The following is a 16938-nucleotide window of genomic DNA, read 5'->3' on the forward strand; positions in this document are numbered from 1 at the left end:
TTTACAGAGCGATTTTTTCACTCTCACAACATTTTTTTTAAAAATACCTAAATTTCCCTTTCCTAAATCTGCACGTGTCAAAGAAATTCCTTTCAAAATTTCATTGTAAAACCACTAAAGAGAAAAATTTCGGTCTCTTCTGCTCTTGTAGCGCGATGTAGACACCTACTCTTTTATTACTTATTATATTTGCCACTTATTCTTTGTACATAAATTATGTCTTCCGTGGTGAAATAAATCAAAATTTTAAAATTTCCAACTTTTCTTCTGTTCGGTCACATAACTGCTAATATATATATATATATATATATATATATATATATATATATATATATAACGTTTGGTAAACGGCTTTTGCATTGTAGAGTATTAAAAGAACTTGCAGTCGTCTAAAAATAGTCATTTATTGATCTTATTTGAGGAAATTTTGATTGCGAATTTCGATATTATTTCAGAAAGTTCAAGTACTGGTCATTGAACAGAAATGCTTGGCGGCTAAGAATAGGAAGTAAAAAAGAGGACAAATAAACGGTTTTTAATAATTTAGAAATGTGGTTTCCTATTTTCATCAGTGACACTTTAATCGAAACTAAAGAATTGCTAGGTCAGCAGTTTAAGACAGTTAAGTCACCGTTATTATATGTCGAGGGGCGTGGGAAACTCGTGCAATTGAGAAACTGAAGGTGTTTTTAAGCTCAAGTTAGCAGAAAATAATTTTATGAACACAGTTAAAATGAAATTATTATTATTATGTAAACCGAGTGATTAGTAAAAATATTTTAAGTTCTTTAAATACAAAACGGCGTCTCGCATAGCCAGAGAATAAACCTGTACTTATAATAAAGTGACTATACTGAATTTATTGAAACAGGTTATAGCGCTCCTAGCGGCAAAAGAAGATAGTTAAATAAAATAATGAGGTTTCGTTAAAGTATTAAATTATAAAAATGTACTCTATACCATTATAAGAATACATGAAAGAATTTCATGGACTTATTTGTAAAATTGGCGGAGATATTTATGATTTAAATTATGGACTTTTCATGACTTGAAAAAAGGGTTCGTCCAAAAATTGAGAAATGTGTTCTTTGGTATTATCACACAGATTTCTTTCTGAATTAAGCGGCGAATGAAATCTAAGCAATAAAGAAAGTATTCAAAAATAATAATTAAAAAAATCTGGAAAGCATACACGGAGCGAAGAGATTAACTCCATTAAGGATCCGAATTTGCAATCTTCGTGTAACTTTCAAAATACCTGGATAAAACTTCGCGGCCATACAGCCGTGAAAGAAGACTTGACATATTCGCGTCTGCATAAGCTTATCAGAATAAAATATTTAAGTGATCTTCTTTAATCTTATTTATTTTCTTTAGTGAGTGTAGGCCCGCGATGGTTTAATCAGTTTGATAGGTGCACGAAGGTCGTAAGTTCGGATCCTCAGATTTAATTTTGGTGATAAAACCATAATCCAAATTTCATTCATCTACCTTATTGACATTATTATCTAGCATACACAGACAAACTAATTATCTTCTTTTTTGATCGATTAGTTCTAAATTTTGTTGCAGCTCTACAATTTCGGAATTATATAAAATTTCATTGACCTGGCTTATTATGTTTGTTTAGTTATTCTAGATAGACAGACAGACGTAATTCTAAAAATGTGCTTTTCAAACTTAAGGAAGACTAAATCACAAAGTTGATCAATACATTCAGTTCGAACTTCTTGGTAATTGCAATACTTTTTTTTATAGTTCTAATTCATATACAAGAAAGTAAAATATATAAACCCAAAAAGTACAGTTTTTTAAAACACAAAGTTTGTTAATTTAAATTATTATTTCCACTATCCCCTGATTATTCTAAATTATTTTGTTAATTTAAATTATTATTCTCCATTATTCCCTGATTATTCTAAACTATTATGCTAATTTAAATTATTATTTCCATTACCCCCTGGTTATTCTAAATTATTGCTAATTAAATTTAGTTCCATTATCTCCTGACTATTCTAAATTATTATGCTAATTTTAATTATTATTCCCATTATCCCTTAATTATTCTAAATTATTATGCTAATTTAAATTATTATTTCCATTATCCCCTGGTTATTTTAAATTATTATGTTAATTTAAATTATTATTCTCCATTATTCCCTGATTATTCTAAACTATTATGCTAATTTAAATTATTATTTCCATTATCCCCTGATTATTTTAAATTATTTTGTTAATTTAAATTATTATTTCCATTTATCTCCTGATTATTCTAAATTAGTAAGCTAATTTTAATTATTATTTCCATTACCCCCTGGTTATTCTAAATTATTGCTAATTAAATTTAGTTCCATTATCTCCTGACTATTCTAAATTATTATGCTAATTTTAATTATTATTCCCATTATCCCTTAATTATTCTAAATTATTATTTCCATTATCCCCTGGTTATTTTAAATTATTATGTTAATTTAAATTATTATTCTCCATTATTCCCTGATTATTCTAAACTATTATGCTAATTTAAGTTATTATTTCCATTATCCCCTGATTATTTTAAATTATTGTGTTAATTTAAATTATTATTTCCATTTTATCTCCTGATTATTCTAAATTAGTAAGCTAATTTTAATTATTATTTCCATTATCCCTTAATTATTCTAAATTATAAAGCTAATTTAAATTATTATTTCCATTATCCCTTGATTATTTTAAATTATTATTTCCATTATTCCCTGATTATTCTAAATTATTATTTCCATTACCCCCTGATTATTCTACTTTTGCTCCTTTCAGCTTGCCTAATCACTTCATTTGTTTCACAGGTAGATACGATGTTGAGCAGCCATATGGAAGATCTGGGTATTAGTCCAGAAGATTTTCAGAAAGCTTGCAGCGAGACAGAAAAAAATATTCATTCACAATTCAGGAAGGTGAGCGATTTACATTTATTATGCAAACTTCATTTTTAAAATGGAAACACTCTAATATTTTTGGAACTTACTTTGAGTGAGATGCAAGTACAGTCTTGTTAACTCTCCTTTTTAAAATGTGTGTTGTTATAAAATTATTGATACCATTTAAATCAGTTCCCGTATATTTTTAGCTCGTGGTGCATTTAGGCATTTTACGGGAGTGCATATTATTAAGCTACTCTTTTAATGAAATGGTCAGTTTAGTTTCATGTTTTAGCACATATTTAACATAATGATTTAATTAGATTAATACCTTTTTATTTTATTAACTTTATGAATGTGTTTGTTTTCCTTTATTTATAAGTCCAAATTTCCCTTTCTCCATGGAGCCGCGATGGCCTGGTAGTTAATACTCGGCTTCGGAACAAGAGGGTTTTAGGTTCAAGGCCTAATTCCACCAAAGAACACTCCTGTAGGCGGGTATGTTGCGCGTTAAGTCTGTCGGGACCAAACGTCCTCCCGCTGGCGTGATGTGGAAACTTGTAGAGAGGGGTGCCAACTCAGATGCCATCCTAGTCATCTGACCGCAGTTCAAAATTATGACGTCCGCTCCAAAGTAGCCTTAGTTTTGCTTTAAAACGGGACGATAATAGAACCAACTCCGCATCCATGCTTTTTTATATTATATTATTGAATAATTATTGGAACAGTTGCAGTCCATTTTGTAAATATTGTTAGGTTAATGAAACATATAATAACCTAGTTAATTATACTTATTTAAGTGTTAATGATAGTTTAACGTTTTATCATTCCTAAAATTTGCATTTTTAAAAAAAATTATGTGAGAATTAGAAAAATACACTTTTTTAATCGACTTGCTTGCGACATCCTTTCAGCTTAGTGGCCTTAGGCGACTACCTATTTCTGCTCAGTAGGAAATATGCCTTTGAATTTATTAATTATTAAAAAAATATCTCTGGCGTCCAAAATAAACTGGATAATCATAATCGCCTCGCCATGTCATTAATATTGGAACAGTAGTCTGATATCTATAGGCTATCGTCGATAACAACACAACCGTTTTTGCTGGGGGCATGTTCCGTCACCAGAATAGAGGTAACTCGACCCCCAGACGATTATTGTGCCTTCTAGAGAAGCGATACTATACTTATTATTTCGAACAGTAAGTCTTTATCATATCTATAGAAATCCCTGGAGGATAATCATATAACAGTAAAACAAGTTTGAATTAATAAATGTTTTGATGAATCACGAATTTTACATTTTTATACAGACCCTCTGTTCTGTGAGTCATATTTAATAAAATATTCTTAAGACTCTCATATTTTAAACAAAAAAGTTCCAGCCCTTTGCGACTAACACTGATTGAGTAAAGAAAATTTAAATACGTCTGCTCTATTACAATAATGTGTGAATTAAGACTTTTTCCATCGATCGTCGAGCAGAAAGTACGCCGATCTACACCAGGAATTTCCCCAAGGCATATTGATCTAACATAATGAATTATTATTTGTCCTAAAATAATGACATTCAAAGATTTATAACTCGGTTAGATTTGCTCGCAGAATATTGAAACATTTTACTGTGTGGATTATTTTACTGAATATGATTCATAGAATTGAAGGACTATATAAAATTAAGACTTCATAATTGTTTTCAGAAGTATATTTATTGGCTGAAATAAAATGAAATATTACTTGCCACATTTAAGTCCTTTTGAAAGTGAAATCTGAAAACTTAATTTTCTTTATGAATCAGATAATTCTTTATTGAATATTTCTTTGAAATAATAAAAAAAAATTCTATACTAGTCATTCATAAGACATAAATGCTGATGAATTCGATTTTCTGTGGACATATTTTTAAAAAAACATTTGGTTTAAAAAAAAGTTTTTGTATTCATTGAAGTTTTAGGATTTCCTTTTTAATTTAAATTTCAAATTTTACAGGATTTGACAGAAAATTAGAACGATGCATAATGCAAAGAATAGAATATCGTAAGGCTTCTATAAATAATATGAATTATTTGATTATAAAATTTGAAGCTTAAAAATATTTTGCTAAAGAAGCTATTAAGAGACCATGTTACTTAAAATATTTAATTGGAAAATTAATCAGCATTAGTTAGCGAGCATTAATCCTGGCTAACCAGTTGGTCGCCAAGGTCGGCTAGTCATAAATAAAGATAATGATTATAACACAATCCGCTTTGCTTAGCATAAATTAGAAGTCGCGACTTTCATGTTTTGTTATAGAACCAATGGCGTAACTAAAGTGGGGTAGGCAGAGCACGTGCCCTGGGGCAGTTTCCAGGGAGCTAAGAATTAAGGCGTCTAATCATTATATTTAAAAAAAATTCTAATAAGCTGTTAGTCCCAAGATTTAAAATAAATTAAAACAATTTCACCAAAATGCGAGAATATTAATAACTTTCAAAGACAATAAATTCCCATGAGAATAATTACTTGTTAGAAACGTATGGTTATTAACTTATGGCGTAGAGCTTATTGTTATGAAATAAACAGAATAAATTATAATATAACGCATACTAGATCACTTGATTTTTATTTTGAATGAAAAGAAAGGAGTAGAGATTTTATAACTTTAAGATTTAAGTAAAAAGAATTAGCTTTGATTTTTGATTGTCGTTAAAGCAATGAACACTCGCTAAGAAAATAAATAGAGATAAATTCGCTTCAGAATCTGGAGACTATCACTTTCCGACGATAGTACTTCGCTAAGGGGTGATAGGCAGAAAGATGACCAATTATTACACCTCCTAATTTTGCGAATAATCTATATCACATTATTGCTAAATGTAATCATCGTTTTTCATATTTCCTCTCGCCCCTTTTATTGACAAAATAAACAGCTCCTGACGCATGCGCAAAGGTGAGGAGGGTTCCGAATGCGAGACGGAACAATGGCATTAATTTCAAAATCTTTCAATCTTCAATATCCCAAAAAGATTGAAACGCGGTTTAATTCTTTAAGTACTACAGTTAAATGGGCAATTTAAATTGCACAGTAATTCAAAATAAGGCACGAAATAAGACCATGCTAATAAAAAAAAATCTCGTTAATTTTGCTGAAGTTACGCATTTTTAATTTTTTAATGTTTATGCGAGCCCTCTAGACAAATGTAGTTAACTAGACAATTTAAATTTTTTTATGCAAAAACATCATTACAAAAAACAGTATACTCGCATCTTTAAAATTGAGTAAAAAATTATATAAAAGTGAACGTGCTGCGTAAGTACTGGAGAGGTTCGATAATGATGACGGACCTTTTTTGTATTTTAAAGATTTTATTGTTTCTCCGCTTTCGGGAGTTGGATTGAGCCTTGCCTTTCGGCGTTGCTGCTACGTCGATGATGTTACAAAGACTGATGGTTTTTTACATATACCGCTAGAGGGCGTTACAAGTGAGAGGCGGGGCAACATGCTTACGTAACATACTCCCGCCTTGAAATTGCACAATTTCAATATTCAGACACTATATGAATTTCACACATCACAATAAATTCGACAGAATTATTATAAAAAATGAGTAAATGTAAAAACAAATAAAAAATACTAAAATAATTCTTATATATAAATTTACACAAAATAATACTGAAATAATTCTTATATATACACATTTATACAAATGAGTTAAAGTCTCTATATATTATTTACTATCATATACACATATAAATCCAATTAATTTTTTGGAAGTAAACAGATTTGACTAATGCCTCTTTTAATAACACCATTCAAAACTCTTATTACAACAACTCTGACTAAACCATCTGAACCTTTTATTAATTCTTGAATTCTACCCAGTCTCCATTTATATGGAGGCAAATCTGGATCTTTGATTACAACCATATCATTAAGATTTACATTATTCTTAGCAAACTGCCAAATGTAAATTAGATGTAAATTATTCAAATAATTACGTTTCTAATTTTTCCAAACTTGTTGTACTAATTTAGTTAATTTTGCCATTTTGACAAATAATTAATTTCCTCTGAAAATTCAGAAGGTTGCACCTTGCTTACCATGAAGTTGGATGCTGCTTCAATTTCCATTATTATTATCTTACCTTTTTTACATTTTAGAAGAACACTTCAAATGATTAATAAATCTGAAAAGATAACTTACAATTTTAGTATAGTTGTTACTTAAATTTAAAATATTACAAATAAAATTAGTAGAAATATTAGTTAGTAAATTCAATTCACAAAAAGTTTGAACTTCTTTCATAAAGTCATTATTGATTTCACACACTCGCGATTTGCTGCACAAAAGACTTGTTTTCACTTCACTGGATTTATTTATTGAGCACACATAGATGACTGCACCGTAGTTCTTAACTGAGGCATCACAGAAGCAATGTAGGTCTATGGTGGCGGGATTCTTGATGATAACACGTCTTTAAATTTTTAACTGTTGTTAAGTCTGGAAATTCAAAATTTAAGTTTTGATTTATTCCCTAATAATCCAGGATGGTTTGAAACCCATTTGTGAAGTTGCATAAATCCTTTACTTAAAAGTTCTATTAACTGCTGTTGTAAAGCCTTGATTTTTGGCAAGTTAATTGAACCAGTTAAAATGTCGTCAACATAAACATCAGTAGGAAGTGTTGCAGATGCTTGGGGAAATTCACTTTTTTCTTTCTCAACTAATGCCTTGAGTGTTCTGGTGGCTAAAAATGGAGCACATTTTGTTCCATATGTCACAGTCCGTAGTCTGTATGTTTCCACAGGAGCAAATGTATTAGATTTCCACAGAATTTTTTGCAGGTCTCCATCTGCTTCTGCGACCAAAATTTGGCGATACATTTTCTTTATATCTGCACTAAATGCAAATTGATATGTTCGGAATCTTGGAATGATGCAAAATAGTTCCTGTTGAACTGTTCCGCCATTCAATAAAATGGAATTAAGTGAAACTCCACTGCTAGAATTTGCAGATGCATCAAAAACGACACGCAAGGGTGTTGATGTGCTTTCTGGGCGAAACACAGCATGATGAGGAATATAATATTCGCTATTGGCAATTTCAGGAGAATCTAAAATTCGTTCCATATGATTCAACTGGAAATATTCATCCATAAAAGCCTTGTATTGCATTGCCATTGTTTTATTTTTATCTAATCTTTTCCAAAGTAAATTTAAACGTCTTTCCGCCATTTCTCTTGAATCGCCTAGTGTAGAACGTTTTTCTTCGTCGATTTCTAAATAATCCTTGAATAAAATTTCTAATTCATTTTTTATTTCTTCCACAATTCCAAGCTTTTGTTGACAGGTGAATATAAATTTATTTTCTTCTTCAACCGTTGAACTATTTTCAACAAACTTTTTAACACTTGTTAGTTTCGCCTTTATCCTTCCACGGATTCTATTTAACTCTTTGGCTTTTTGAGTTTTATTTTTCTCCATAGTTTCGCTAATTCGTCTCCGGATCGCTAGGACCAGAATGGAGAGGTTCGATAATGATGACGGACCTTTTTTGTATTTTAAAGATTTTATTGTTTCTCCGTTTTCGGGAGTTGGATTGAACCTTGCCTTTCGGCGTTGCTGCTACGTCGATGATGTTACAAAGACTGATGGTTTTTTACATATACCGCTAGAGGGCGTTACAAGTGAGAGGCGGGGCAACATGCTTACGTAACAAGTACCATATACGAAAATAGAAATAAAATTTGTGAGATTTTATAAAAATACAAAATGTATAATAATTACATTAAAACCCATTTTCCCTGTTTAGGACATATTCTCGGCACTTTCAAGTATTCTTAAATATTTTTTTAATGTTCTGACTGCCATTTTTATTTGTAAAAATTAAAATACAAAACAAATACATGCAAGTAATTTATTGCAAAATATATCATAATTTTTCAAAATGATAATCTAACAAATTAATTCACAGACGATTTATTTTCTCATTTAACTGCAATTTAGACGTTTCAAATATTTATATTAAAATATTTTTTTAAAAACTGCACGGTGAAATGCAGACGATTTTCTTTTCTCACAAGATTTTTCGAAGTTACATTTTATAAAATTTGTATCTAAGATGCACGATTCTTTTATTATATGCACGAACTGCGAAACGACATAAACTGAAATTGAACGCTGCTCGCATTGGCAGACCAATGTTTATCTCCGTCTATTAAATCTTTATTTAAATGTTATTTGAGATTTTTTTGACACACGCTATTGCATTTTTTATCTAAAAATTTCCTACATCAATTTGTATATGATCCCTATTTTTACTGAAGAAACAGCGTTTTACGTGATGTGAAAAATGGCATACGACAATTTTTTTTTTTCTGGAAACTAACAACGGCAAATTTCATGGCAATTTTCATCATCATCTTTTAATCGCATATATTTTTTTACCTGCTTATACCAGCATTGCATTATTATTATGCATGCTTCTCTGAAAGCAGATGCGTTTTTAAAAGGTTAATCTGCTTTAAACAGTATTGCTTTATTATTACGTATGCTTTTTTGACAGCAGATGCGTTTTTAAAAGGTTGACGTAGAACTATGACGTCATAGCTGTTATTTCATCTCAAAATCGGTCGAGCTCCAAAACTTCGTCAGCTAGAAAAATTGAAAATGGAAGTTTATAAAAATTATCATTATATATATATATATATATATATATATATATATATATATATATATATATATATATATATAATAGAGAGAGAGAGGGGGGGATAGAGACCGATAGAGAAGTCTTGTGATTGTTTCAAACTGGTTTAAACTGGTTAATGACTTAAATTAATTCAGACAAATAATGACTTAAAAAATAATAATGTTCTCATATTATTAAATTGAAATTTGCGATCGTAGATTTCAGTTTTTCCAAATTTTTTTCTAATGATTTTGTCCGATGGAAAAGAAAAACTCTCTAATTGACCAAATTTGTCTAGAGGGGGTTGCATAAAAATTTTAAAAGTGTAACTTTTTAAAAAGTAACGGCGAAAAATTTTTTTGTATTAACGTAGCTTTATTTTGCATCTTATTTTGAACTATATTGCAATTTATATCGTCCACTTATCTCTAATACGTAAAGAATTAAACCACATTTCAATCTTTTTGGAACACCCTACATATGTTTCGGAAATTAGTCATTTTTCAAATCTTTGGGTAGTAAAACATATATGAAAATACATTCTTGAAAATCAAAGCATGAATTTTAGAAAGCTTATTTATGATTCAGATAAGAGGCATTTATCTCAAAATAAAATAATAAATGGCAAAATACTCATAATAAAACTAAATTTCGCAGCTTTCCTAGTTAGAGATATGAAAAAGAAGACTATGAAAAATAGCGGCGCCAGTCTAGACGTAAATAAGCCTGAAATAATAATCAAATTTATTTTAATTCAGTGAGACCAATTAATCAGCGAAAGAGATCAACAGTATTATGAACAAGATCTTTTGCAATTTGGACTAATGCTTTTGAATGTGAGAAACCAGAAATAATAAACGTCTTGCATACAATATTTACGAAATATTAACTTTTTGTGTGAATTTTTCAGTTTTATTGAATCTATATTGTCATCCTTAATGAGTTATTTGCAATTAATCTTTGGCATGCGTTAAATAATATCCGAAAATCGAATTTGTGATTTAGACACGTTTTTCTCAACCTATTAAAACAAGAATTTGACACAAAACGTCACTTGCAGTCACAGATTCCCATACCTGTTCGGTAAATATCATAATCTAAATCTGTTAATAGACATTTAGCAGACGATTCCTTTTTAGACATTTTATAACTGCTACTATTTTTATTTCTGTTAAAATATTATTAAAAAGTAAAAGCAAACGATTTTTTATTTCATAAACATATTTTGTTAATATTACTTCGTTTATTTTTAGTATAATAGCTGATGATCCATTGTAAACCTTCTGGAATCTGGCAATGTTTGTAAGATACGCAGTTATGTAGAAAGAATAAACAAGCCGATGGAATTCTAAATTGCTTGGAGTATTATTTAGTTTTAAGAATTTAAGATGCTCTGCATGCTACAGTTTGAAGCTTAAGAAAACGGGTAGTTTTCTAGAAAGCATGCAAAACATACCAAATTTGATATATGTAAGTCTTTGCGTTTTTGTGTAATCGCGTTTACATGTTTCTGAGAGTCCACACAGACAATCAAACCGTTGTTGGATTTGGTTCAAACTTTTACTCTATTTATTTTATATCGTGTTAACTTATATTCGGACAGACAGATTTCCTCTGAATAGATTTTACTCAAAATGTGATATAAATCTGCAAATTTGGTATAAAGGCCATATACTAAATTTCCGTCTTCTGGTTTATCTAGTTTTTGAGTTATCTTTGACACATACTGACAGACAGATGGACATTTTTCGAGCTCAGGGAGTTGTGAAACTTGGAGATTCGTCAAAATCTCGAGTTCGAATTTTTTGACAATTACTATAGTTTCTTTATACTATGTATACGAGAGAGTAATTTAAGAATCTACCATGGAAATTTTAAGCAGAAAAAATTTATACTATGATTAAAAAAGATGTAAATAGAGTAACCAAACATCAATTGAATGTTTTTACCACGCGCACACATTTTTAAATGTATTTCTTTAGTTTTAAATTATGAGACAGCTCTGCTAATGCTTTCCATCATAATATTGTCAAGTAAAGATTGTAATTTACTTCTATTTGAGTATGAATTGATTTCATCGAAATCATAATTAATTGCATGGCGATAAAAACGAGGATTTTTTTAGTTTAGTTTGGTTATATTAACGTCCTCTTTTAAAGCAACACTAGGGCTACTTTAGGACGGACCTCGTAATTTTGAACCGCGGTCAGTTGACGAGGGTGACGCCCGTATCTCCGAGCTTCCACATCACATCAGCTGAAGGGCGTTTGGTCCTGACGGATTTAACATGCACCAGACCTTACACGATGGTTCTTCGGTAGAAACGGGTATCGAGTCTGAAACGCTGTGATTTTGAAGCCGAACCCTTACTACCAGGCCACCGCAGCCCTAATGAAAACGAGGAAGTCGAATTAATAACATTTCTGATACTTAAAAATTGTTTAAACTTTTTTGAAATATATTCCTTGTTATGTGTGTATACTAAAGTGCACTTTCACATGTCATAAACAAATTAATAATGTGTTGATATAAATTCATCAGAGATCTTTCGAGTTTTTGTGTAATTGTCTCTTTTTATTTCATGCGGTGCATCTTACATTTGTCACAGGATGCTAGATATATTATTTAACATTATTAACTGTAAATGTTTATAAATAAATTTAACGATATGCGTGAAATAATTCTGCATATTATTGTTACGTAAGCATGTTGCCCCGCCTCTCACTTGTAACGCCCTCTAGCGGTATATGTAAAAAACCATCAGTCTTTGTAACATCATCGACGTAGCAGCACGCCGAAAGGCAAGGCTCAAACCAACTCCCGAAAGCGGAGAAACAATAAAATCTTTAAAAAACCAAAAAAGGTCCGTCGTCACTATCGAACCTCTCCAATTATCATAGTCATTAACTGAAATACCAAGACTTTTGAATGATTTTTTTATATGAGTTAACAAAGTTTTTATTTCAATATTCAGAGATTCTATATAATGCCTAAGGGCAAATAAGTAATATATGTAATTTTTTTTTCATTATTATTTCTATATATATTCCTTTTTTATGTATTAAGGATTGCTATACATTTTATATTTTTTTAAAATATTATATAAATAAATGCCAATTCGTATTTCTTTAATGTATTAAAAGTTCCTCACTAACAACTATTTGAATTTTTATATGGGCCTTTTGTAAACTATAAAAGTTAGAATGGAAAAGTTTATCTGTGTTAGCTTAGCATGAAACTGCCGAACTGACTTTAAAAAATTTGTTTTCTATGCGTTTCTTTTAATACATTTATAATGATACATTTTACATTCAAGGGATCCTGATATATAGCAATCATCGTGAAGTTATTTGTTTAAATTATATGAATTAAAAAAAAATATTTTATTCATTATTATTTGGGTTTAATTGTACTCTCAATCTTTGTATTCCTCGGTACTAAAAGTCAGAAGAAAATGAGAGTGGCATTTCAGATATATATTGGGATTTCCGGCCACGTGGAGATTGAATACATGTGTTGACCTTTGTCAAGGGCAACGAAGGGATCACTTTCATTTGATACGTAGTAATGATGGCGTATTATTTTTACAAAGGAATTAAACCGAAAGTGAAATTAGATCAGGAAATAAGAGAATGTTTTACTATGGGCTAAATTAAGATAAAGTTTTGGAAATTAATTAGGATTAAATTAGAGTTTAAAATATCAATATATATATATATAAAGTAGAGGGCGCAGATTTAGTATTTGCCTTGAGTACTCTTATATATTGGTACGCCACGAGGTGGGTCAATGAATAAAACGCACAGTAACTATGCCTATTTTTCATGTGACTCCAATGTATGTCGAGTTTCTTTTTTAAAGTTACAACTTTAGTGGTTTCGTATTTGAAATTAGTCGCCTCTAGCAACCACTTGGTTCGCTGGGAATTTTCGTTATATTTGATTTTAGACAAATTGTTTAGATACAACTCCATGTCCATGATATCACAAAAATCATCAAGTATTAAAGCTGTGGTAATTTAATTGCTTTATATATGTCTCGTTCATAATGTAGATGAACCTTTCTCATGAAGACCAGTCCCATGACATCATAGCGCTATTAAAAATGTAAAGCGTCATCTATCTTCTAAATTTAGCGGCATTATAACTTTTTTTTTCATCTTGTGAACTGCATAGGTACAAATAAAATCCAATAGTGAAAGAAAATCAAGCGATTAAATATTGGATGGAACAATGAAAATAGTTTGAATTTAAGAGCAATATATTATTGTAAAGTAGGTTTAAAAAAGGGTCAAATTCAAGAAAAATACGTACGATTACTAAATTGGTACCATTGGTACATTTTGAAGCCGTGTAAAATTTATTTTTGTGCAATAATATTTTTAAAAGTCATAGCGAAACATGCCAAAATACAGTTAAATTTTTAATTGATCAAAATTTTAATTTAAGATGTAAAATATGTGTCCAAAGTGCGCATTCCTATTGTCCATATTATACATGTGCTAAGTTTGGTAGCTGTAGAACAAATGATCTGGCTTGTAGAATACCAAAACACACACAGACTATGCTCACTTTCGTCTTTATTATTGGTAGAGATTGTGTATCTGTGTTGAATATGAATAAATTTGCTAGTATTTCAAAGGTATTTTGTCCATATGTATAGGGTGGCTATAAAATAACTTTCCCTGTTTAGTGGCTAAAACAGAAGAACAAAATGAAACCACATTTCATATACAGACTATGAAAGGCATGGGAAGATGAATTCCGAAAAAAAAAATAGCACTAAAAGTTGCCGATAGGGGAAATATTATACGTATCATGTATAATATTTATCGTATATGCGAATAACTTTGCTTATCAGGATAGATTATATAAAATTCCTAGTGAGAGCGTGAGAGCAGTGCCATGCATTCCTTGTAAAAAGAGAAGAATAAACGACCTGTTGCTCGTTCTTGACTATGATGTGTGACTAGATTACCTCAACGTGCTTTACTAGTAAAAATGTTCTACACTGGACAGCGTAATGCCGTGGCTCTCTTAAGTAAACCTGCATGTCTTATGTACAGAATATAAGACGGGCTGTATGAACACCGAAACTGGCAACTTACCCACAGCAATAGAGAATGTGGTGAAAAGACAGCAACAGCTAAGCTACCTGAGCGATCGATTGCTTTTGTTTCGTGGTCATGTTACTCGGCTACGAACCACAAGATTCCAGGTTCTATCCCCGCTCATCACAATCCGCCACATTAGTGACCTCGGACGATGAACCTTCAACCTTCGTACAGCTGTTGTGGCGCCATCTACCCACAGCAACCCAAAGTCGTCAGACTCACTTGACGTAGCAACAGCATCAGCAACCACTCATCCACACACGCTTGTCATAACGCTTGGCGCTACTCAAATGGATACAGGCGCATTAGAATCAACAGCAAATACATCACCAATCAACAGCCATATCGTTCGTCTCACCTCCGACTCACCGGATGGAGAATCTGTAGTGAAAAGCTTATAAGCCAGTTAACAACTACGATACACGAGCAATTGCTTTTGTATCCTGGTCATGTTACTGGACTGCGAACCACAAGGTGCCAGGTTCTATCCCCGCTGAATTCAATCCGCCACAAGAACATCATGGAATATGTTGTTCGCAGGAAAGTTACCGTTAAAAATGGTGCACGGCTTTTAGGGGGCCCAACTATTGATGAATAAAAGATTATTTTCTGTGAGTTTCAGGAATTCATTCATAACCCATAGTGACAGTATTTCCCCTAGCGGTAACTTTTGGTACTATTTTTTTTTCTGCGGAATTCATCTTCCCACGCCTTTCACAGTCTGTACGTGAAATGTGATTTCATTTCGTTCCTTCGTTTTAGCTGCAGATGCCGCCAAACAGGAAAGTTATTTTATGGCCACCCTGTATATGAACAATGTTATGAAAGCGGTTAATATAGCGAATTATATTTGTAAATGTCAAATAAATTCTTTTAAACTTGATGATCATTTTATACTGCACCATTTTTTTCCAGAGTCTTTTCGAGCAGCTGTGGGCCGCAAACGATTATGAAATCTTCAAGCGAATGATGACACAGAAGAATCTCGAACTTCAGTTACAAGCTCTGGACTTGCTTGCGCATCAGTATGGATTGCTTCCAGAATCGTTCCTTCCTGGAGAAGATTATGAACCATCCACCGAAGAGAAGAAGATCATGGAAATTGTAATAAAGTAAGAAAATTCGGAATATTTAGTAAATATAAGATGGCCCCAGAAAAGGTGTAAAGATTTACTTGTAAACAACAGTCAAATCTCGCGTAAGGCAGCACGGTACCATCTAAATAATTGTTTTTATTTCAATGTTTGGAATTATATTTAATGCAAAATAGATAACTTCGATAACTTCTTTTTTCTACAAAAACTTTTGAATTATTTCTAAAAAATTTTGTAAGATTTGAATTTTTTAAAAGAATGTGAGCTTTTTGTTAAATTTCTAAGGCATTTTTAAAAATGCAGATTTTTCTACAATTGTTTTTAGGTAGCTACTAATATTCTACATAAAACTTGCTATGGATTTCCTTCTTCTAATGATATTTAAGATTTCATAATTTTTTTACTGTGAAATGAATAAAAAATTCTGAAAAAAATGCAATAATTTTGACTTTTTTAAAATATTACAACGCATCTTAAAGCTAATTCCACGGCAAGTTTTATAAAGTATATATTTTAGAACATTCACAAAAAATTTCACACCACTACTTCAATTTTTAAAAAACGCCTTAGGTTTTCGAATAGTATGTAAGCAAAATGAATGAAAGGAAAAAAAATGAATTTAAAGTTTTTGTTCATCAATACCATGATATAAAATCATTCCAATTTGCCTGTAATGTTTACAAAATGCTAATTAATTTATTCTAAATTATTTCAAATAAAAAATGGCGGAAGTTTATGCAAATAAAATATTATATAATAATATATATGTAATGATATTTTAAACTCTTAATTTAATCCAAATTAATTTCCAAAACTTTACCTTAATTTAGCCTTCCTAACTTCATTCTAAAATATTCTCTTATTTCGTGATCCAATTCCACTTTCGGTTTAATTAATTCCTTTGTAAAAATAATGCGCCATCAAGAACTACGTTTCAAATGAGAGTGATACTTTGGTACCCTTGAACAGGTGTCAAAGGTCATTCCCTCGGCGCGTGCCCGGAATTCCTATGCTATATAAGGCGAGCGATCATTTGTTCGGCCCTTTTTGCCTTCTGTTTTTGTGCTGCGTTGTGCCTTTTTGTAAATAATCATGTTTGCCTCCCGAGAGAGAATAAAACGGAATTAAAAATACAACGTCTCGTCTATGTCTTCAAACCTGC

The 16938-nt window shown here is 31.0% G+C and overlaps 1 protein-coding gene across 1 annotated transcript in view; it reads left to right on the plus strand.

Annotated features, from left to right (window-relative positions):
- The window catches only part of LOC129957290 (cilia- and flagella-associated protein 36-like), a 48395-nt gene that overhangs the window by 6114 nt on the left and 25343 nt on the right, over positions 1-16938 (plus strand). Inside the window, exons 3-4 of the mRNA XM_056069553.1 lie at positions 2826-2933; positions 15598-15794. Coding sequence (XP_055925528.1) covers positions 2826-2933; positions 15598-15794 — 305 coding nt within the window. The remainder of the gene's footprint in view (positions 1-2825; positions 2934-15597; positions 15795-16938) is intronic.

Source organism: Argiope bruennichi, chromosome 11, assembly GCF_947563725.1.
Source record: "Argiope bruennichi chromosome 11, qqArgBrue1.1, whole genome shotgun sequence".
NCBI lineage: Eukaryota > Metazoa > Arthropoda > Arachnida > Araneae > Araneidae > Argiope > Argiope bruennichi.